A 25,628-nucleotide genomic window follows, 5' to 3' on the forward strand; every position below is an offset into this window, starting at 1 on the left:
TATTTTTATCTATATGTCTCTTTATTCTGGTTAAGAGTTGGCTTGTGTATCTTGCTGCTCCCCTGTTGGGGGCATATATATTTATAATTGTCATATCCACTTGTTGAATACTTCCTTTAAGAATAATATAGTGCCCTTCTGCGTCTCTAACTGTAGTCTCTAGTTTAAAATCCAATCTCTCTGATATGAGAATTGCTACCCCAGCTTTCTTTTGAGGTCCATTTGTGTGAAAGATGGTACTCCATCCCCTTACTCTCAGTCTGAATGCATCTTTGGGTTCGAAATGAGTCTCTTGTAGACAGCAAATGGATGGGTCATTTCTTTTTATCCAATCTGCAACCCTGTGGTGTTTTATGGGAGCATTCAAACCATTTACATTGGCACTAAGAACTGAGAGATAGAATTTTAATGATGCCATGTTGCCAGTAAAGTCTTTGTTTGTATTGGTTGTGACTTTCTATTCTGTATCACTCTTGCGGCCTTTTTACCTTTATATAGAACCCCCCTTAATATCTCCTGTAGGGCTGGTTTCATGGTTACGAAATTGGTTAATGACTGGCGATTCTGAAATATCTTTATTTCTCCATCAATTCTGAATGACAGCCTTGCTGGATAAAGGATCCTTGGCTGCATGTTTTTCTCTGAAATAGCTTTAAAAGTGCCCCCCCCCCCAACCCTTTCTCTCATTCCAGGTCTGTGTAGACAGGTCTGACGTAATTCTGATCCCTTTGTACGTGAGAAAGTTCTTTGCCCTGGCCACTTTCAATACTGTATCCTTGGATCTAATATTTGCGAATTCGACTATGACGTGATGTGGCGTAGGTTTGTTGTGGTTGAGCTTGGGAGGGGTCCTCTCTGCCTCTTGGACACGAATGTTTGTTTCCCTCGCTAGATTAGGGAAGTTTTCAGCTACAATTTTTTCAAATATCTCTTCTAGACCTCTGTTTTTCTTCACCCCCTCGGGGATGCCGATGATTCTGACATTGGATCGTTTCATTGAGTCAGTAATCTCCCGTAACCTACATTTGTGGGTGTGGATTTTTTTAAGACCAGCTTCTATTTTTGTTTTTTCCTCTATTAACCCATCCTCCAATTCACTAATACGTTCCTCTGTTTCGGTGACCCTGGCCGTCAGAGCCTCTAGTTTTGCCTGCATTTGGCTCATAGAATTTTTAATTTCTGTCAGATTCACTCTCATTTCTGACCCAAGGGATTCTATATTCTCAGTAACCTTTTCGTTAATACTTTTTTTCAATTCTACTCATCATTTTGACCATCGTTACTCTGAATTCCATTTCTGATAATTTGGTTACATCGATATCCATTATTTCTGTGGCAGAGGCCACATACTCACTGTCTTTTCTTTGCTGGGGGGTCTTCTTCTTCTTGTCATTCTGATGAGGAGAGGTTGCGGGGTTGTCCAGAGCCCAAATTATTGACTGGGTCCCAGGCCGTGCCCCTTGTTTTATAGGGATCTTTGGGATGTGGGCTTCTTCTTTAAAGATTTTATTTATTTATATGTGGCAGAGAGCCAACCAGCGAAAGAGGGAATATAAGCAGGGGAGTGGGAGAGGAAGAAGCAGGCTCCCAGCGGAGGAGCCTGATGAGGGACTCCTTTCTGGAACACCGGGATCACGCCCTAAGCCGAAGATAGGCGCTCAGTGACTGCGCCACCCAGGCGCCCTCGGTTGTGGTCTTCTTGATTTTTCAGCCTGCCTTCTGTGTTCTGGGGGAGGGGCCTGCCCCGCCGATACTCAGGCAACCTTGTTTGGGTAGAGTCTCCATGTCCTCTGCGAGGGGGGATGGGGATGGGCATGCTGTGAGCCGGTACTTCCAGGCTTTTGTTCTCTGGCGGCTTTCCCTGGCGTTCTGCTGTGCCTCTTCTGAGAGTCAGAGCAGCGGAGGCTGAATTGTCACAGAACAGAGGGATTGCGGCCCGTTCTCCACTGATGTTCTGGCCACTTTAACTCTGTTACTGTTGGTGCTGCTCAACCCTGCAGAGTCCCGGGATGTGCGCCCCACACCGGGCGTCCCTGCCCTCACTTCCAGGGCCGGTGCGTCTCTGTCCTTTGTGTTTCTAATGCTGCCAGCTGCCAGCCTCCAGCCGCCCCCGTGCACTCCCGGATCTCAGTCTATTTCCAGTGAGCACACCGGGATTCCGGAGTTCCGTGAGATTACTGGTGGCGCGCGCTCCCAGCTCAGGGTCTCAGTCTGCTGTTTCGCGGGTGCAGTCCGCGAGTCCGCCCACTCCCCCGGGCAGGTGGCCCGCCAGCCGCCAGCCGCCAGCCGCCCCGCGCGCGCTCCGGGAGTTCCCGGTCTCAGTCTGGATCCAGTGAGCGCACCGGGATTCCGGAGTTCCATGAGATGACTGGTGGAGAGCGCACAGCTCACCAGTCTCAGTCTGTTCTCTTGCGGGTGCCATCCGCGAGTCTGCCCGCTCCTCCGGGCAGGTGTCCACTGCTTCCCCGCGCCCGAACACGGCGGCTCCCTCCCCCTTCCGTTTATCTTCCGATATCTGTGCGCGGTTTCACGGCTCCCCGCTTCGTACCTCAATACTCAGCGCTGGAGATGTTCATTTGTAGAGATCCAGATGCATCTTCCTGTGTCTCAGGCTGCTTCCGTGGTTGTTTAAGCTGCTCTGGCACCTATCCAGCTGGACTCAGGGGACCGGCTGAAAAAGGGGTCCCCTACTCTTGCGCCATCTTAACTCCTCCTGGTTTTGAATGTTTTTAAGCAACATTAATTCTTTTGTTTATCCTGATTCATTTGGCTTCCTGAATTTAATGATTGTTGTTTTATCAATGCTGGAAAATTAGTAGCCTTTCTTTATCCATTTTTACTTATAGTATTATCTGTCTTCTATGCTCTCTATTCATGGTTGCCTTTGTAATTCTAATTGAACATATTTTAAATATCATCACTCTGTTTAGCTTTTCTTGTGTTTATATCTCATAGTTTGTCTTTATGTTGTGTACTTTACTGGATATTTTTTAGGTTTGTTTAGTTTACTAATTCTTTTTATGATTTGTGCCTCATCTTCTGTTTTACCTATTCCAATGAATTTCTAATATCAATTATTGTATTTCTTATCTCGAGAAAATCTTTGTTTTTCAAATATTATGACTTGTGTCTTTATAGGTGTAATTCTGTTGTTTATTTTTGCTGACTTACTAACGTTTCTTTACTTCTTTTTATATTATATTTTTATTGTGAACTAATGATTGCTAAACTTTATCTGTGAGAATACTTTGAAACTGAAGTTTAAAGGTTATTTCCTTTTTGGAAATTTGCATGAATTATTGCCAGACATCTGGGAGTGCTACCAAGGACTAATCACTTTAAATTTAAAATTGAATTCATTCTCTCTCTCTCTCTCCTTCTGTATGTACATATATGTGTGTGTATATACATACATGTGTGTATCCTTCAGTGTGTATCCTTCGGTATATATATATATATATATATATATATATATATACACACACACACACACACACACATATTTATTTATGTGTATATACATGTATGTATGTACAGACACACACACTCTTGTTGATTTGTTCTTTTGTTTTTTGACAACTAGGTAGTTAAATTCTGGCCAAAAACCTACATGGGCGGTGTCTTGTGGTTAGGGATCTATAAGGGAGAAACACCATACTCTAGATCCTACAGTCAAGGCAAAAGCAGGCAAGATTTCATACTGTTTTCCTCTTGGTGTGAACTTTGGTATTTTTCTTTAAGATATTATCTTTACTGTCTTATATTTACACAGGGAATTGGATTTTCTCTCTCATCTTGTAAAATGTCTAGGCTTTGTGTATGTTCCATCTTATGTTTTAGGCACATTAAAGCTGAAAAGTCTAGACCACTGGTGATTGGTAGATGTTCCTAAGATAGTCTTGGTCTTCAGTATTTGTTTATGTCTCTGGATTAGTGCTTTTTTTTTTTTTAAGGTATTTTTAAAGAATTTTATGTGTTTTATAAATTGACAGCCCCCTACTACATTTGGCTACCCACTTGACTAGGGGAACCAGTCTGCCAGAAATAGAAGTATTTTCTAAAGTATCTCAGTGATGCTTTTATTGGGAAGTTGGGACAAACCTATTAGTTACTGTCCATATGCCACCGTGTTTAAGTCAGTGTATTTTACATTCCATGTATGCCAAGTGTTGTTGCTGCTTAAAAATCATGTTGTCAGCTTGACATGGATACCTGATGTGTCAAAATGTCCAGTGCATTATGAATGCTTCATTTTTTTTTAAAGATTTTATTTATTTATTCGACAGAGAGATAGCCAGCGAGAGAGGGAACACAAGCAGGGGGAGTGGGAGAGGAAGAAGTAGGCTCATAGCAGAAGAGCCTAATGTGGGGCTCGATCCTGTAACGCCGGTATCATGCCCTGAGCCGAAGGCAGACGCTTAACCGCTATGCCACCCAGGCGCCCCTGAATACTTCATTTTGGCTTTCTGTTTCTTTATAGAATATCTGTATACTTTTATGCTTGTTTTGGATGCAGGTGTCTATAACCAGTTCTTAAATGAAAACAGAAAAGTAGGGGCACCTGGGTGGCTCAGTTGGTTAAGCGCCTGCCTTCGGCTTAGGTCATGATCCCATGGTTCCCGGGATTGAGCCCTGCATTGGGCTCCCTGATCAGTGGAGAGCCTGCTCTCCTTCTCCCTCTCTACTCCCCCTGCTTGTGTGCTGTCTCTCTCTCTCTCTGTCTGACAAATAAATAAAATACTTAAAAAAAAACAGAGAAGTTAATACTTAAGGATAGTCAATCACGTATGACGGTTTCTAGTATAAATCTCTTTAACTAATTGAAATGATTTTCTGGTACTATGGTCTCAGAAATAGAAGCAGCGTCTTGTTTGTGTGTGTATTGTTTTCGTAGATAGTGGTGTTTTTACATTTGGATCTGCATAGGACTGGTAATATTCTGATACTGCATGTTTTCTTTAACTATATGAATTTCTGTTAGTGTGCTAATTTTCACAGTATACATAGAATTGCATCATTTCATTTGACCAAACAAAAATCATGGGAGAGAAACACTGACTTTGTAAAGTGTAATGATCGGGTATAGCATGAGTATACAGCCCTGTATAGTTGGATGAAATTTCCAGATAGTTTTTCGGGGTATTCCACATCAAATGCATTGCAATATTCTCATTTCAAGATATCTAAGCTGATAGCACTCTTAAACTCCGTAGATAGTTGTATTGACTGTTGGAGTAATATTCAGCTTTGGAAACATCTATATATAATATTTAATAATAATACATCCTTGTATTTGTGGCAGTTTGTCATGGACATATTAAGGTGATATCTAATGAAAGCAGAGTATAGCATAAACAGGGTATTGTATACCTGTTACCTGTTTTAACAGATATGAATCTATTTCATTTTTTATCTGAGAATATCAGTTTTCCCAGTTATATGAGAAGATATTTTATATTTTATTTGAAATATGTTAATTTAAAATGCATTTAAGTTAAATAATATGTAGAAGAATATTAACAACATGGTCTGTGTTATATGTAGAAAGAACATATTACAGCTAGACCTGGACATACACATCTCATATTTTATTCAATATTCATAGTCATTCATTCTGTATATTCTATATTTTTAATTCTAAAAATCACCTTTTAGGTTTAATGTGATTTCTGATTTTCATTTTTGAGCACAAAAATGGGAGATAAATGAAATAGAAGATAATTAGCATCAAAGGAATAGTGTTAGTAATTATCTTCCAGGTTAAATGTAAATCATATAAATTATTTTAGAAAGCAGTGCATTTCCTCTGCGAATAAGATCATGACATTAGCAGGAGTTGAATTTTTTATGTACGAAGTGGTCACAATTTTTCTTTTTATTACTATAGAAGTTGTAAATATATCTGTGATCTCCATTAACCTACTACAGAGCTAGAATACTTTGACAAATTTAATTGAGCTGAAGTTAGGAAATGTTTAAATACCATGAGATTTCTGTGCCTACATTTTTGGCTGTAGAATGTAAAAGAAGGATTGAACTCCTAGGAGATTTTGCTGGTAAGAGTTGTCAGAACTTGTGATTGAGTGGTAATTGCCAGTCTGAGAGCTTAGAAGATGGAGAGAATGTCAGTTCTTGTTGGCAGAATTGGGCTGTTGGGAGAAGCTGATAAGAGGTAAGAATGAGAGGTCAGAGTGAGGACGAATTCTCCTCTAGATCTGTTCAGTGTGAGTTAATGGTAGGACATCTATGTGGGACTGGCAGTTAGAAACAAGGAACTTGAAGCTGGCTACCCATGGTAAGAGCTAGAGTTGTTTGTTTGGCATTATTAACACTGAGGTAATATTGATCCTGGGAGGGTCCATGAGCTTTCTAGAGGACTGGAGTTAATATTAGGTTTAAGAATTTGGAAACATTTCTTTCTTTATTGTTTTTATTATGTTAGTCACCATACAGTACATCATTAGTTTTTGATGTAGTGTTCCAAGATTCATTGTTTGCGTATAACACCCAGTGTTCCATGCAATATGTGCCCTCCTTAATACTCATCAGTGGGCCAACTCATCCCCCCACCCCCTCCCCTCTAAAACCCTCAGTTTGTTTCCCGGAGTCCATAGTCTCTCATGGTTTGTCTCCCCTCTATTTCCCCCCCTCCTTCATTTTTCCCTTCCTTCTCCTAATGTCCTCCATGCTATTCCTTATGTGCAACAAATAAGTGAAACCATATGATAATTGTCTTTCTCTGAATGACTTATTTCGCTTAGCATCATCTCCTCCAGTTCCATCCATGCTGATGCAATGTTGGGTAATCATCCTTTCTGGTGGCTGAGTAATAATCCATTGTATATATGGACAACATCTTTATCCATTCATCTGTTGAAGGGCATCTTGGCTCCTTCCACCCTTTGGCTATTGTGGACATTGCTGCTATGAACATTGGAGTGAACATTTTTTCATGTGTCTGTGAGCCATTCGTATATCTTCATTGGAAAAGTGTCTGTTCATATCTTCTGCCCATTTTTTCATTTGATTATTTTTTTTGGGGTGTTGAGTTTGAGAAGTTCTTTTATAGATCTTGGATACCAGCCCTTTATCTGTAGTGTCATTTGCAAATATCTTCTCCCATTCCGTGGGTTGCCTCTTAGTTTTGTTGACTGTTTGCTTTGTTGTGCAGAAGCTTTTTATCTTGATGAAGTCCCAAAAGTTCATTTTTGCTTTTGTTTCCCTTGCCTTTGGAGACATGTCATGAAAGAAGTTGCTATGGCTGATGTCAAAGAGGTTACTGCCTATGTTCTCCTCTATGATTTTGATGGATTCCTGTCTCACGTCGAGGTCTTTTATCCATTTAGAGTTTATTTTTGTGTATGGTGTAAGAGAATGGTCCAGTTTCATTCTTCTGGGTATGGCTATCCAATTTCCCCAACACCATTTATTGAAGAGACTGTCTTTTTTCCATTGGATGTTTTTTCCTGCTTTGTCGAAGATTAGTTGACCAAAGGGTTGAGGGTCCATTCTGGAGTCTCTATTCTGTTCCATTGATCTATGTGTCTGTTTTTGTGCCAGTACCATGCTATGTTGGTGATCACAGCTTTGTAATATAGCTTGAAATCAGGCAGTGTGATGCCCCCAGGTTTGTTTTTCTTTTTCAATGTTTCCTTAGTAATTCGGGGTATTTTCTGGTTCTACATGAATTTTAGGATTGTTTGTTCCAGTAGAATAGTTTCTTTTGAAAAAGTTTCTTTACGTGGGACAAGATGATGATTAAATAGGTAGGAAAGCTGTCAAAGGCTGCCTCTTTGGAAGACACAATTGTTATACTCCAAGGTCAGGAATTTTCTCATCAAAGTTTCAATACTTGTGTTCCCTTTTATCAACTAATTTTTTTTTTTTTAAAGAGTGGCTCTGCAGAGAGGGCTAGAAAAGCTCCCCCTGAATGCTTTAGGCCAGTTAATCAGCATTTTTACATACTTTAGTTGGCTCTTAGAGTCTATTATAGGAGTTGTAGAAATGTTAGTAATCAAACCAAATGGAGAGAATTATAGCATGACCGACCTGACAGGAAATATATTTTGAATCCAATGCAACACAAATTACTGTCAGTCATATGTTGATTATGGTTCCACTGGAGCATATATGGCTCTTTTGAACCTGTAATCTTCATGAAGGCAGAATCTCTTGTGGCTAACATGGTGACAGTCCCATATTTGGCAGCCAGTGTATATTAGCTGCATGGATGAATGAAACACAAAATAAATATAGAACCAGGCCCGGCATCAAAGTGTATGCCATTTAACCCAAAGAGCAAGAACATATAAATGTGATTTAAGAATATGAAATATACACACATAATTTGAGACATGTCATAAGAAAGTATTGAAAAACATATTATGAAATAATAAGTTTTAAGGGATTGAGATTTTTAACTAGATGTAGTAGGGGAGAGTTGTGTTATGATCACAGAGATTTATTCAGGGCTTTGGGGAAACATTTCTGGTTTGGATTTAAAAAAGGAAATAAAGTATTTTTAAACATAAGTTAAAATAGTTCTGTTTTGTATACATGTATATGTATGTCCTATGTACGTATAGATATATAGTTCTATATGAAATATAAATATGTATGTTATAATTACATGTCTATAGATATACACACTGTAATAATATATTTTAAAGGAATAAATAATAAATTTAAAAAAGAAATATTGGACTCAATTCGTTTATGTGGGGAATGATAGACTTAATTACAGTGAACCTAACTCGACTCTTCTACTAAAATGACTTAATGAGATATAAGACAAAAAAGAAAGGTTATGTTTTGGCAAGAAGGAAAGGGCATTATGGGTCAATACTTTCACTTAACTAACCTTTAAGTGTGCAATTAACATTTAAAGGAAATAAAGTTTTGGAAGTATTGTAGAGTAATTGTAAAAATGTAAAAAGAAGTTAAAAGCCCATAGTCTGTTAGGAGAAATTCCTTCAGATAACAGTGACAATCATCAGAATGTTGATTCGTGATACGTAAAAGACAAAGAAAAATCTACTCATTTGGTGACATAGTTACTACTTTCTCCTTTGTTCTCTTTTTGAACTTCCACTCATTGACTCATTGTTCCACTCATTGTTCTCTTCTTTGTTCTCTTTTTGAACTTCCACTCATTGACATTTTCTAGGATGAAAATTTCATGTTGACTGAGAGTCGATCTTTTATTTTTTTATTTTTTTTTAAAGATTTTATTTATTTATTCGACAGAGATAGAGACAGCCAGTGAGAGAGGGAACACAAGCAGGGGGAGTGGGAGAGGAAGAAGCAGGCTCATAGCAGAGGAGCCTGATGTGGGGCTCGATCCCACAACGCCGGGATCACGCCCTGAGCCGAAGGCAGACGCTTAACCGCTGTGCCACCCAGGCGCCCCGAGAATCGATCTTTTAAACACAAATTTTGAAGTGTTTCAAAGATGCTCGGTAGTAAATAGGAGTGGGAGGGAGAGATGGAAGGGATGTAACTTTATAGGATTTTTGCCTATCACCCCATAATTCATAAGAATCTAAATTGCATTTTAAAATTTATAATTTCTAGCTTCTATTATGGACAGCTTTTCACTTATAGAGTGTGTCAGAGCTCACCTTTGCAATTTATTTAAATATTAGTAATGATAGTATCACTAAGCTACCAAAAGTCAAAAGCTGTATTAATTTTTTTAAGTTTAAAATACTTGCCCAGTCCTCATCAGTTCACCTATATTTTTCTTTTATTCCTAATTACTATTGTAGGACCCCAACTCTTTCCAGAAGCCCCTACATTATATGTTTTTAGGGGTCTCCAAAAATATCTTATGCATCCCGTGAACTAAATTTGTCAGCTACCATGTAGCAGCTGTAGATAATTTTCCTCATTTCCTGTTTTGAAGCCTCTGCTAGGGATGACTGTAAGTGGGGAGATGGGAGGATTTTTCCCATGGGCCACAGCTGCTGTGTACTAAAGCCCTCTAGGTGCCAAGGGTATGGGGTGTTCTGTGCAGAATACAGAAACATGTTTCTTCTTTTCTCTCCTTTTTTTTAATATACTTGATTAGGGGTGTACCAAAGTAGTGCTCATCACACAGCCCCCCTTTCAGCAGTCAGACATTTGACTATGTTGGGGGTGGGCGGGCTAGGCCTGGTGATACAACCAAGAAACAAACATGCTGCACTCAGAATCACTCCAATCCTTTTTAAAATGCAGGCTTTCTTCTTCCATTTTGAAATGCAGGTTGGCTTTCTTATTGCATGATACACTTCAATTAGGCAGGAAATTTCTCTCCCAGGAGGCCCCTTAGTCTACCATACAAATGGACTTCCAGGTGATTCTTAGGACTGTCCACTTTAGTCTCAAACTATGCCTTGAACCTGTATATATATATATATATATATATATATATATACACACACATATATATATACGTATATATATATATTTTTTTTTTTTCTTTTTCTCTCTTGACATGCTTTTGATGAGTAGGTGAAGGAGAGTGGAGGCAAATGAGTACGGTTTGTCTCTCTTCTGTCATCTTATCCTCCTGCCTCTTCTATTCAGGAATTTATGGACATGAAAACATATTGATGTTCAATCTTAAATCTTTATGTATCAAGCTTAGTGTGTATGTAAAAAAAAAAATCAGTTATCTTTAGGAATTGACCATGATGGCCACTTGCAACATGGGATTCTAACAGAGGCTGATTCATTAAGCAATAGGTAGTATAATAGTAGTCTGCCTTGGTTACACATGAGAGTGAGTTTTATTCCAAATCTTACTTGTAAATAGAACCTACTAAGCACTGGCAGTTATATAAATTTGCAACACAGCCATAAAATGGTATCCAGAATCAGAATACATCTAAGCCCACTGAATGTGTTAAATATTTCATATAGCTGAACAGAAAAAGAAAAGGTATGTCACCTGCTGTGGAGCCTGCATTCTGAAGATCAGTTAGCAGGTTACCTATAGCTAGAAGAGAACAAAAAACAATGTTTCACATTCTGAGCTGAAATTTTATTTTAGGCCTGACTCATTCTGTTGTACTGATTTTCACAGTTAAAATTGAGATGGAAAGTTTGAAATATGCAGAATTGATATTTTTTAATAATTTTAACACTGTTCTTAATCTTTCTAGTTAGTTGCCCTGTAGTGAAAATTATGGAAGTGCCCAAACTGATTCTTAGTTTTTTATAACAACATACTTTACCGAAAATCCCATTAACAGAAAAATGTTTAAACAGCAATTAATTTACAGGCATTTGAAAATTATTCTGGAAAAATGGAAATAATAAATTGGTATTTACTTACTTTTTCATTTTATAAAAGAAAATTGTATTAATTAATGAGGCAAAATAATGGATGTTCTTAATTTCATTTGGTTATATGTACATGTACAGTATTTTAGTTCTTTTAAGTGAAAGGGCATGATAGTTTAAATTTAGTTTCGTCAGTTACACGGTGGATGCCATTGCAGTTCCAGAATTTAATGGAAATGCAAAATCCACTGGAAGGAGGGAAGATAAAAGCAGAGAGAACAAAGGAGAACTTGTACAGTTGTACAGAACATGATACAGTTGTTTCCCATGGGAGTTATGCTATATGTTACCTACTGTATCTTTTAATGTGTACTTGCATTCATTAAGGGATATTGGCCTGAGGTAGTTGTCTTATGTCTTAGACCAGTTTTGGTATCAGGGTAATGATGGCTTCATAGAATGACTTAGGAAATGTTCCCTCCTCTTAATTTTTTTGGAAGAGTTTGAAAAGGATTGGTGTTAATTCCTCTTTAAATATTTGATAGAATTCATCAGTGAATCTATCAGGCCCTGGGCTTTTCTTTGTTGAGAGATTTTTGATTAGTTACACAATCTCCCTACCTGTTATATGTCTACTCAGATTTTCTTTTTTGTTGTTGTTGTTCCTGATCTCAGTTTTGGTACTTTGTGTGTTTCTAGGAATTTGTCAATTTCTTCTAGGTTATCCGATTTGCTAGTGTACAATTATTTATAGTATATCATCTTATAATCTTTATTTTAATTTCCATAAAATCAGTAATAATGTCCCAACTATCATTTCTGATTTTAGTTATTAGAGCCTTCTCTTTTTTTTTTCTTTTGTTAGTCAATCTAGCTAATAAGACTTGTCAATTTGGGACTCAGTGTTCAGTTTCATTGATTTCACTCTATTGGTTTTCTACTTCTCTAAGTAATTATATTTTACCTCTGTTCTAATTTTTACATTTCCTTCTTGCTTTGTCTTAAGTATGATTTTCCTTAGTTCTTTAAGGTGTACAGTTAGGTTATTGATTTGAAACCTTTCTTCTTGAAAGGGATAAAGAAAGGGGGGGTAATCAGAAGGGGGAATGAAGCATGGGAGACTATGGACTCTGAGAAACAAACTGAGGGCTTCAGAGGGGAGGGAGGTGGGGGAATGGGATAAGCTGGTGATGGGTAGTAAGGAGGGCACGTTATTGCATGGTGCACTGGGTGTTATACGCAACTAATGAATCATCGAACTTTACATCAAAAACCAGGGATGTACTGTATGGTGACTAACATAATATAATAAAAAAACATTAAAAAAAATGAAACCTTTCTTCTTTTCTAATGTGTATGTGCTATAATTTTCCTCTTAGCACTGCTTTTGCTGAATTCCATGTTTTAGCATGCTATGTTTTCATTTTCATTCATATCAAGATATTTTCTAATTTCACCTGTAAATCCTTCTATGACCCATTGCTTTTTAAAGAGTGTGTTATTTCTGCATTTTTGTGAATTTTCTCCTTTTCCTTTTGTTATTTATTTCTAATGACATTTTCACTGTGATCACAAAAGATACTTTGCATGATTTCAGTCAGTTAAAATTTATGAGGACTTGTTTGTTGGTCTGATAAATGATATTATCTTGGAGAATGTTCCATGTGCACTCAAGAAGAATGTACATTCTGCTGTTGTTAGAAAGAATGTTTTGTATAAATATATTAGGGCTAATAAGATTATAGTGATGTCCAAATTCTCTATTTCCTTGTTATTATTCTGTCTTCTTATTCTATCTACTATTGAAAGTTGAGTATTAAATATTCCCCCTATTGGGGCGCCAGGGTGGCTCAATTGGTTTTAAGTGTCTGCCTCTTCATTTTGGCTCAGGTTATGATCTCAGGGTCATGGGATCAAGCCCTATGTGAGGCTCTACCCTCAGCACAGAGTCTGCTATCCCACCTCTCTCTCCCTCTCTCTCTCTTTCTGTCAGGTAAATAAATAAAATCTTAAAAAAATATTGCACCTATTATTTTATTTATTTTATTTTTTTAAATTTTTTTAAATTTAAGTAATCTCTACACCTCACATGGGACTTGAACTCAACTCCAAGATGAAGAGTTGCTTGCTCTTCTGACTGAGCCAGCCATGGGCCCTTCCACCTATTATTTTAGAACTGCCTTTTCCTTTCTTCAATTCTGTCAATTTTTATTTCATATGTTTTTGAGCTCTGCTTTTAGTTGGGCATTTGCTTATATCTTCCTGATGCATTGAAAAAATTTTATCAATATAGAATATCCTTCTTTGTCTTTTGTTACTTTTTTTTATTTCAGGCTTTTTGTCTGACAATAATATAGGCACCACAGTTTTGGTTTTGTGTATGTGTGTGTATGTGGTTACTATTTACATGAAATATGTTTTTCCATTCTTTTGCTTTCAACCTCTTTGTATCTTTTTATCTAAAGCTGAGTCTCAGGTAGACTGTGTATAGATAAATATGTTTGTTTTTAAATCCAATCTTCCAAGGTCTTCCTTTCAATTGGATAATTTAATTCATATACATTTAAAATAATTATTTCTAGAGAAGGGCTTAGTTCTGCCAGTTAGCTGTTTTCTGTACCTCTTACATGTTTTTGTTCCTTGATTTCTCTGTTAGTATTTTTATATTTAATTGTTTGTTTGTTTGTTTGTTTGGTAGCCTACTATTTTGATTCCCATCTTTATTTCTGTGTTTTTTTCAGTTATTTTTCTTATTAGTTTCATTAGGGATTATAATTAATATCTTAAACTTATAACAACCCATTTTAATAATACAAATTTAGTTTTAATAACTTACACTGTTCCTGTACATATTTTTCCCTTTTATATTGTTTATTTTTTTTAAAGATTTTATTTATTTATTCGACAGAGACAGAGACAGCCAGCGAGAGAGGGAACACAAGCAGGGGGAGTGGGAGAGGATTTGTCATCATTACACGTTGTATGATCATTAACATAGATTTCTAATTATTGTGTTATGCATTTGCCTTATAAATCATAGAAACAGTTACAAACCAAAAGTACAATAACACTGGGTTTTATATTTACATATGTAATTTCTTTTATAATTGTTCATTATTTCTTATGTCTTTGAGTTAGTGTTTAGTGTCCTTTTATTTCTGTCTGTAGGACCTCTGTTAGTATTTCTTACAGAACAGGTTTTCTAGCAATAAATTATATTTGTTGTTGTGGTTGTTGTTAATTTGGGAATATCTTACTTTCTCCATCGTTTAAAAGAAGATAGTTTTGCTGGATACAGAATTCTTGGTTGAGAGTTTGTTATTTTTTTCTAAATTTCAGGACTTTAAATATGTTATCCCTCTGCCTTTTTGCTTACATTGGAGAAATCACATATTCATCTTATTGTGGATCCCTTAAATGTGACAATTCACTTACCTCTTGCTGTTTTAAAATCACTCCCTTTCTTGGCAGTTCGATTCATTGTGTCTCAGTGTGGACTTCTTTCAGGTCCTGCTCAGAGTTGATGTATTTGTTCATAGTTTTCTTTAGCTCATTGAACATATTTAAGACAGTTGATTTAGTGTTTTTGAGTATTAATTCCAAAATCTGAGTTTCTTCAGGGATAATTTCTATCATATTCTTTTTTTTTTTTTTCCTGTGTAGCTTATGCCTTCCTGTTTTTTTGTTTGTTTTGTTGTTGTTTTCTTTTGTTTTTTGCCTGCCTTGTAATTTTTAATTGTTGAGAACTGGACATTTGAGTATATTGTAACTCTGGAATTTGAGTTTTTCTCCTCCTCACAGACTGCTGATTTTTGTTTGTTGAGAGCTGTAGCTATTTGTTTGTAATTTCTCCAAACAATTGTTGCAAGCTATATATTCTTTGTGTGTGGTTACTGGATTTAGGATTTTATTATCTCTGCTGTCAGCCAGTAATCTGACAAAGATTTCCTTAAATGTCTGGTTCCAAAAAGCAGGGAAGGTGTTTCTATTTAAGTCTTCTGATAGATGCCATCTGGGGAAGCTACTGCAACCTAAGAGGGTTGAAACCAAGGCAATCACCTGCACTGGCCCTTCAGGGAACTGCCAAACCAAACAAAATGCACATCCTCAAATTTTGTATAACATGAGCCTCACTGCCCACCCTGGCATCAGCCAGCCCCTCAAGGACTCAGGCATTGTCTTCACAGTGGTGCTGAGGAATGGGGTTTGATATCTGTTTTGTGCATGTTGTTCTCTTGCCAGAGAACAGCAGTGTCTCCCTTCAACAAACACTTCCCTTTTTGTAAGTATCCGATTAGGTTTCAGTGATTTGATGTAGTTTATTTAAATTACTCTTTCTGGCTCGGTGATTGCTTTGGTGGTGGGACCAATCCCTAGAATGTAGTTTTCTGCTGTTTTGTGTCAACCCTACTTTCTTAAATCTTTTTTTCCTGCTTTTCTTCCTTTGATATGTTTTTTGAAATCCCATGTGTGTCCCCAAAGTGCTGGTTGCATGCTGATGTAATGATAATTAGAACTGTATCATAATCCAAGATAAACTAGGTTGAGAAGTCATCAATTTTGATTTTCTTCAGCATCAAACTTGAACATGTATCAGACTTCATCACTTTCAGTTGGTTCTCCATTGAAGTGGGAATGCATTGTGTATTTAAATACGTTGTAAATAATGGGAGATTTTTTTTTACAGGCTTGGTGTGGTTTATAAGATTAAAGATTATTCTAAATTTTGCCAATTATGAAGAACAGAGTTGACTTTTATTATTATTACACATGATTTAATTCTATATATTATTTTTATGTTTTCCAAATGAGTTGACTTTCTGATAGAAAATGAAGCTTAAAAATTATGCTATATAGGTTTAAGGCCCAGAAAGTTAGTCAATTATGCATTGTCATTTATTTCCATATGATCTTTTTATTTATCATTTATGTACTGCAGTGCATGGAAAGCAAACACAGTTGTACATTTATTCACATTAAATTGTACTTCATTTTTTGGTTATTTATTTGAGAGAGAAGGGGAGTATACACTGTAGCAGTGATTCTGCTATAAAAGAATCGCAATCAGAAATTTACTATCCTAGTTAATCACTTTTAGTGTTGTTAATGCAGGCTTAATAGTCCTAATAATAAAATATGAAATTTTTGTACTCTTATTTCTTTTTAGAACCTTGTAAAACATCTTCCTGAGCAGAAAGTACTCAGTGAATTAGCACAGCTGAGGAATGAATATAATGACCTCTGTGAGCCCGAGCAGTTTGGAGTTGTGGTACGTATCTAGCATAAGGGCCCACAAACTCAGCTGTGATGTAATAATTGTCAGAAACAGTGAAAAGGACATTTTAATTGTTGATTTCTTTCAAACTGTGTAACTATATAATTAAATATAACATTGTCAGGAGAAAAACCTTTATTATTATTTGTCATGGTTTGGAAAAATAAAGAAATTTTGATTTATATTCATGGAATACCTGAAGATGTCTCATGGGATCTCCTCCATACTTGTGTCGATATTTAATTCTATTAATATATGAAAAGTAGTATATATTATTGTATTGGCTGTTTATTTCTTTTATTTAGATCTTGATGTTAGAATTTGCCCCCTCTCCCCAATTTAGGCTAAATAATAGAGTCGAAACTAGATTAAATAGCAATATTCTAAAAACTTTTTTGTTATATATCTATTTTGTCAGAGAAAGCACAAGAATTTTTAGATTTCCTATAGAGTGTCATTAATTACTTGAAAGCTTTAAATGCACTGTTTCAGTTGGGCAGAAAATCTCATAAATGCATATAATGCTTTGGTATGATTAAATTGTTATTGGAATGAGTTATGTTTCCTCATCCCCTCTTCATTTTAAGGGATACAAAAGATGACTCGATATAAATTATGTATTAAAGATTATAGTTATATGTTTTAAGCATTCCCCAAACCTGCTATTGAAATAATGGGCAAAATATGGGGAAGAGGGAATTTTGATTTATTTAATTTATTGGAGAAAAAATGTTTTTCACTGAGGTTTTCAATACAAGATTGTTCATTGTATGGATGAGCAGCTATACTACGGCTGCCAACTTTACCCTGGCTCCCTAACAATTTCATATCTGAATACTAAGATTCAAAATTACCATTGGAACTAGTAGTCAAATACTGTTTAATTCACATATTTTATTGCCTTTTTAATAGTCATATATTTTAATTTATCTGATTTGGTACTTTGCAATTTAAAAATCCTGTTTAAAGTCAAAATGTGATAGATCGGACAGAGAACATTCCTTTTGAACATGTGCAATAACTGCTTGCCCATATTCAGAGCTGATTAATTCTCAGATATGGCATTGCATGTACTGATATGGAAGGTTCTGTCAAATTCTTGAAAAGAAAATCAGGAATGTATATTTGGGATGAGGTAGAACTAATGTAAAGGTACCTGAGGAAGATTTTTTTTCTTTTTTGAATTAGGCAAATTATTCAGTTGAACTGGCTAGATATTATTTATTAAATAGCAGTGCTTTAATGCAATATTAAATAAAATTTTCTAGACCAAATTCCACATTTGAAACCTAAGCTGCTTGAATTCATACTATAATTGAAGCAAGGCCATATACTATCTGAGAATTCAGATGTGTCATGATGGTCATGAGTTTTACAGTAGGTACACTACACAGTTTTTCTGAAGTCATTTTTTTTTTTTTTCTGAATGCAGTTTATCTTGGAAGATGTATTAGTTTGCCAAGCAAGTCCTGCAAGAGGAATATCCTTGGTGCCACACTGAGGAAATGAAGTTTGGGGACATAAAAAGCAATATACCTTCTGAACTAAAAGCAAAATAGAAAATGGAAGACATTTCTTGTTTATGCACATAACCATAAATAATTTTGGGACTGTGAATATAAAGTCACCTGGTCCTCCTATTTTAACTCTCCCCATCCCTAGTTACGTGTCTGTAGGGAAAAAAGTCAAGGACATCACAAAGTAGTTTGTGCTATGTAAATCACTGAAAGTAGTATCCATCAGGATTTGCCAAACAAAGTTTAGATAATCTCATATCTAGGAAAATATTTTAGAAATAATGATAGGCCCCAGTCTTTTAAGTACCTGCTATTATTGTTGCCATTATTATTTATAGAGAAAATGTACTGGAGTGCTTAGAATAATGTCTTATATACAATAGATAAGAAATGTTTATTGAACTGAATTATAGGACAATTATTAAACCCAAGTGTGAGCCTGAGATTAAAAATAGTGTATTTTAGATCTGTTAAAGTAAAAATTATGTTAAAACGTATTTCTCCAGGTCAATGCTAAAATTAAATTAAGTTCATTGTGAATACACTCAAAGACTTTTTAATCCTCAAAATATATCGACAGCCTACATTTAGGAAAATTTCAGAAATGTGTCGAATCATCTGCAGTAATGAGAGAGGCTCCAAACTGGTTGTCTCACTTCTGCTAATTCCCCCATCGATACAACTAGTGTAGTCTACTTAAAATATCTATATCCAACATGTGATTTCTGTATCAAAAACCTTCAGTGTCTCCTGGAATTTAGAGAATAAAGCCTGAGCTCCTTAGTATTCTCATTGTGCCGCTAACTCTGTGGCTTTATATCTCCCTGTTCTCTTTGGAGTGAATTGGTGTCTTTATGACATTTTAGCTTTTACCTCAGTGGGATTCTCATTGCCATTTCAGAAGTTATTTTACTTGTTCCTATTCAGCGGCCTTTCATTTTCCATAGCAGCTAAACCATATCTTACCTGCTCTCTTCAGGTCTTCCAATCCTCCCCTCTCCATTCTTTGCACTTAACACCAACAGTGTAATCTCGTACTCACCAGAGAAAAAGGAAAGCACTTAGGCTTTTAGAACCTCCAGTATCTCTTTTACCTACAAGGCTATCTCTAGACATATCTTTTATTAACCTGTTCTCTGTCAAATCTCAGAAAAAGGGATACCTTATTATTATGAGTATTATTGTTTTTGCTATTATTATTTATAGAAACAAAATGTGTTAAAGAGTTACTATATCTGATACTATGTTAAGGATTTTTACATGCACCATCTTATGTATTCTTCATTACCCTAGGAGGTTAGCACTTTTATGAGCTGCATATTATGAATGAGGAAACCCCATCTAGGGAAGGCTAGGGACCTTGTCCCAAGGTTCATAGTAAGTAGTAGATGCAGAATTCAAACCCAGGCATTCTGACTTCATAGACGGTGTTTTTATCCATTTTTTTAATTTTAAAATTTTATTTTATTGAAGAATGATATACAGTAGTGTATTAATTTCAGGTGTACAAGATAGTGATTTGATAATTATATACTTTACCAAATGGACACCACAAAAGTCTAGGTACCATCTGTCACTATACAAGGTTATCACAATATTATTGGCTATATTCCCTATGCTGTACATTACATCCCTGTGTCTTACGTGTTTTAGAACTGGAAGATTGTACCTCTTAATCCCCTTCAGCTGTTTCATCCATCCCTCTACTCCCCTCCCATTTGGCAACTACTAATTTATTCTGTATGTGTATGAGTCTGTTATTGTTTTATTTATTCATTTTTTTTTAGAATCCACGTATAAGTGAAATCATACGAGATTTTTCTTTTTTTGACTTACTTCATTTGGTATAATCCATTCAAGTCCATCCATGTTATTGCAAGTGACAGGATTTCAGAGTAATATTATATCTACACACACCACACAGACACACACACACACACCATATCACACCTTTATTTATTTATTGATAGACATTTAGGTTGCTTCCGTATCCTGGATATTATAAATAATGCTGTGATGAACATAGGGGTGCATATATGTCTTTTCAAATTAGTGTTGTTGTTTTAAGAGATAGAGTGCTTTTAACTGCTATACTGTTCCAGCGTGTGTGTGTGTGTGTGTGTGTCTTTGCATGTGTGTGTGAGATGCTCTACTACATGGTAATTTACTTATTTCTTTTTTGGGCATTAAAAGAGTTCATTTATTTGTGGGAGCTCATGTGCGCTTGCAGGTGTGCAGCGGGAGGGGCAGAGGGAGAGAGATAGTTTCAAGCAGACTTCCCACTGAGTGGGGAGCCAGATGTGCAGCTCAGTCTCAGGACTCTGAGATCATGACCTGAGCAGAAACCAAGAGTCCGACACTAAATTGAGCCACCCAGGTACCTCTGGGCATTATTATCTCTTGCTTATTTTATACTTCTGTTATTTTATTGCCTCTTCTTTGTCATTCTGCACTTTGACTTTCTCTTCAGAAAAAAAAAAAGCAAAAACACAAGTCACTCACTGCCTAAAACTGAATAAATTGATAGCTGCATAGATGGATGAATAAAAATCATTTATTGACTCTGAAGTCCCTGATAGCTATTTCCTAGCACCTGTTTTTTTCAAAGATTAGTCTCCTTTTGCTTTCTACTTCCTTACCTCTCATACACTATTCAACAAACAGTAATCAGAATTCTGCCTTAAACAATGCATTGAAAATTATCTAAGAGAGGTCATTAATTACCTCCTAACTGCATATAAAATATACATCAGATCTACTCTTCATCTGTGCCATTATGGCTTAGCCCAAGCCAACGTCATCCTTTTCTTTAACAATTATAATATACTTTTAGCTTGTTTTCCCCACTCATGCAAAAGCCTTTTTCCAAGTCAGTCTCAGCACAGGCCTCAAATGTAGCATTTCTAGAGTTCATTTGTGTTGCATCATATTGTTTATCTGCTTAAAGCATCAGTCTTCTTGTATGGCACTAAGGCTGCAATATAAACTCCTCACCAGAATTTACTACCTCTCCCACTTGTGTCTCCTGTTGCTTGGCTTCTTGGTCATTATACTTCAACCACACTGTATTTTATTTTTCAGTGTTTTGAATTCACCAGGCTCTTGCCTGCCTCTTTCCTGTTTATTCTTCTACTTTTAGCTTTAAGTTCATTTTCCCAGTGATACCTTCACTTGCCTATCAATCAAAATTAAGACTCTCTATTAAAATCCCTTTTTTTTCTTTTCCTTTCTAGAAATTATCATGGTTCTTAAACATTTATTTGTGAGGTTGTTTACTGAATGTCTTTAAACCCCCACTAGATTGCAACTTCTTCAAGTGCATGCATCACACTACTTTTATTCACATGGTATATGCTTAATATATATTTGCTGCATGTATAGCTTGAATGCAAAATCAAGTGGGTTCATTTTAGTCCTGTTTAATTCTGTATCCTTGCGGCACTTGATAACATTGAAGAGTTTAGCTTCCTTCTTGAAAACTTTTCTTTATGTGCCTTCTCTAACAATACTCTTTCCTAATTTCATTCCTATAATCTCTGCCACTGCCCTGCAGAGTTTCCATTATTATATAATTTCTTGAATGATAAAAACAAATCTCATCAGTTAGTAATAGGCATATGCCAGAAGTGAGATTATTCCTGCAAGAGTCACTAAAATTCTCATCATCAAATAAAAAACAATAAAATTGGCAAAACTTGGGAAAAAATCTGGCTTTGACTTTTTGAAAGAAAGTCAAAAAAATAGGGACTGGGCTGCTAAGCTTTCTCTAAACTTTTTGGTTCCTTTTAGCAGCAACATCATTGGGCTTGCTTATATTCATATGTAATAAGATGGAAAGAAACGAAAAGGGAAAACAAGAAAAAAAGAAACAAATAATAAAGCCCAGGGACGTTTCCTCTGTCTAGAGGCAGACTACCTGGTAAGAGCGATATGCTAGTTCTCACACCTTTTATGATCAATATTCCTTTTCTTTGGTGGTAGTGGGTGGGGGGTAGATTGTCTGCTTAGCGTCCCACTGACTTGTCCTCCAACCCTCCTCCCACAGAACTGAATTTGGTACATCATTGTAATTATGTGCTGTACTTTTACTGGAAAAAAAAAAAAGGCGCAGATCTTTGAAAGCTTTGCCAGTTAGAACCCCAGCAGGAGCTTCTAGACTCTTCAGAAAGTATTTGCAGCTCAGCTGTTCTCAAACCTCAGAGCTATGGAAATTCCCACTTGTCTTGCACTGAGGATGGAGACTCATACTGTGTGTATCTATTAAACTAACACATCTTCTGAGAAAAAGAAGGCAATAATTAGTTCTTTTAGTAATCAGTACTTTGTTTTTCTGAGTTTAAAATTACCCATATTTTTCAATTAAAAACATTCTACAACTATAATCTAACAAAAATGTTTGAGATAACCTTGTACATAAAAACATAATGAAAAGCACAGATTATGTGATATTGCTGATAGCACATTTAATTTTTTTCCTTCTCTACACAAATACATGAAGGCACAAGGAGTAGATTTATGCCTATAGTTGGAAGTACAAATATAAAGTCAGTGTGCTTTTTCATTTTTTTAAAGCCTCATAAGGGCTTATAAGCTCTATTCAAGATAGCTTCACCAGGTGAAAAGGAGAATTTTAAAAGCTTTTTTTCTCTCCCACATATCATCAAAGGCAATTAGTTTAGATGTAAAGTTGTAGCTCTTCTGTTCCATTAATATTAAACCATTATTCAGGTTTGCATATTTATTGGGAAAATCACATTTTTTTTCATATGCTTTCATTCAGTGTTCAGTGTTTTGATATGTAATGCCTTGATTTTTTCTGTTTTCATTCTTTTTGTAAATATGAATGCTAGCTCTTATATCTAGATGTGTATTTTATCTGATGAAAAAACTGGTTTGATAATTTTGAGACCAAGTAAAAGAAAACTCACCATAACTCATTCTCAAATCCATGTATTCATATTTTTGTTCATTTCATCAACTTCTCCTAATAGTTCATTTTGTAGCAGGATTGCTTATTTACATCAGCTTTTGCAATAAAATAAAATAAAAAATAAAATAAAAACACCTAAAACCTGAACGTTCAGATTAGGTCTATGGATAAGAATCAGTTTTGCTATTGATTGTTTTTCATTAAAGTTTAAAAACTAGAAATTAACTCCTTTTCCTCCTCCGTTTCTCTGTAATCCCTAATACAACATCATACCATAGCAGTCATTTTGATGGCCATTCTTGGCCTCAAACAGTTGTTTTCAGAAGGATTTTTGAAATTTTCTCAAATTCTTAGTGTGATTCTCGTGAGTTTACAGTGACTTTTGGGGCAGACATTGTTACTGTGTTTTATTCTAGACTAAAGACTAGTAGATGTTTGTTGATACATAACTTTCACATTATCACTATGTTTGGGGGAAGTATTCTCTATTAGCATATCATTATTTTTCTGATAGTTTTTAAAAATTTTTTAATTGAAGTATAGTTGACATACATATTAGTTTCATGTGTACAACACCATGATTTGACAACTGTATACATTATGCACCACTTTATTTTTCCAAAGCCTCATTTTATAGATTAACTGTGGCTCTTATCTTTGGGTGCCCTCGTAATGGTTATTTTGTCCCGTCCAGCTACAAGGTATACTGCAGAAGGTACAGTGATAAGCAGGAGACATCCTGCCCTTGAGGAGGTTATTGTCTAAAAGACTATAAGAAAATTACTTACTAGAGAATCACGGATATTCTTGTTATATTTCCATAGTTCCAGGCAGCGTTTTGCTCAGTCATTGAGTCTGGATTTCACAACTTGTATAGGCAGTTCTGCCTGCTGTCTAACTTAAATCTACCCTTCTTTAATGTGTCTTCATTATCATAACCTTTATTATAGTCACTGATACCAAATTATTCTGTATTTTCAGTGTGCAATGAGTCCTAATAGTATTTAACTATTTGGGACAAATGTCTTATAACAAAGTATATTTGTTACAAACATATTTGTTAATTCCAATGAATTCTTAACATTGTATTTTGAAGAGACTATAAGATAATTATGTTTGCATATGATGATAGTTGAAAGTATGTTTCTTGTTAGTGCAAGAAGAAAGATAATAGAAATAACCTTAAAGGCAGGTGACACATGGGAGCAGGAGTGACACATGGCTATTTCCTCCTCCTTCACACATGATTTTTACACCTGTGACTTTTTTTTTCTCTCTCGATTCTTAACAGTAGTTTGGCAGTAGATCGATATTCACCAGCTGCATAGGCAGTGAAGTGTATAAAATTTAAATTGTATAAGCAAAAGTCAGTCTAACTCTGGGGAAATAACCCACTTGTAGCTGCTCTCACTAAAGCTGTCAGTGTATTTTTTTAAAATATAGTACAGATCAGCTGAAGAAATGATAGCTGCTTGATGTGATTTGATGGACAAGTACCTCACAACACAAATAAATCCCCTTCATAATACAACACCATGGTCAGCACCCCACAGTACTTCAAGGAATGAATTATAAAACAAAGAATGTCAGTCAACTAAAATGCTGCCAGGGAGCACAGCTAAAAACAAACATGTATTTCAGTCAAGTTTGTGTTTTATTTAGTTATATCACTTAAGTACACTCAAGTGCCTTTATGAGACATGAGCCTTTTAATAATTGTATCTGTGGCTGGGGATGTTGCTCGGTGCTTCCTATTATTTCTATGCTTAGTTATTCCCTTATACACCTGGATCCTGTAATGGAGATTCAACTCTTATCTATCTGTTTACCTAGCCTGATCGTAAAAATTCACACTTTTGATTGCAGCAAATTCTGTTAGTATGATCAATGCATACTGATTTGTGGCTACTGTTAAGAGATGGATATAACTTCACCTCCTCCATAGTCTCTTGATTTCACATTAACACATTTTCAATGACAACATTTCTAATAGTAAGTATATATTATGCATTAAAACCGGCTGAAGGGAGCACAGCACAATATTTATAGTGTGTTTGATAGATAATGTGTGCTGTTTTTCACTGAGCTCTGAAAACACGTTCCTTAATTGTGGATAAGAGAAACTTTCTCTCAGGTTTGGTAGAACAATTAGGGACCATGGTTTCTTTTTGGTTATTTTTGAGGATGAAGAAAGAGGATGATAACAATAATAGGTATTGTTTTAGAGTGCTTACATTGTCAGCTACTATAATAGGAGAGTTACACATAGCATCTTATTTAAGTCCTGCTGCAACTTGCACAGGTTATTTAAGGAATGCATGTTACTAATGGGGAAATGAAGTCTAACAAACATTAAGTAACTTGTACTAGGTCATAAACTAGACAGTAGTAGAACTGTAGTTCAAGTCCAGGTCTGTGTAATTCAAAATCCCTCTTTCTTCCACTACAACTTGCATTGTAAGTCTGGAGAAAGCAGAGAATGGTTTCTCTCCCTCTTTGAGGATTAGGGAAAATTTTCTCTCAAACCTACCCTTCAAAATAGTTATATGGGGCTCTGCACTTGGACTCAGATTGAGCCAGGGCAGTATTGTTGGGATGACCCATGTGTTAGCAAATTACTTTATGTGGGAGTTAGGGT

General features: G+C 35.9%; 1 protein-coding gene across 7 annotated transcripts in view; it reads left to right on the plus strand.

Moving 5' to 3' along the window:
- Positions 1–25,628, plus strand: part of DIAPH2 (diaphanous related formin 2) — a 992,113-nt gene that overhangs the window by 495,933 nt on the left and 470,552 nt on the right. For all 7 annotated transcript variants that reach the window (XM_026483534.4, XM_057313012.1, XM_026483533.4 and 4 more), the window contains one exon: positions 16,436–16,537. In XM_026483534.4, coding sequence (XP_026339319.2) covers positions 16,436–16,537 — 102 coding nt within the window. The remainder of the gene's footprint in view (positions 1–16,435; positions 16,538–25,628) is intronic.

This window comes from Ursus arctos, chromosome X (assembly GCF_023065955.2).
Source record: "Ursus arctos isolate Adak ecotype North America chromosome X, UrsArc2.0, whole genome shotgun sequence".
Classification (NCBI taxonomy): Eukaryota; Metazoa; Chordata; class Mammalia; order Carnivora; family Ursidae; genus Ursus; species Ursus arctos.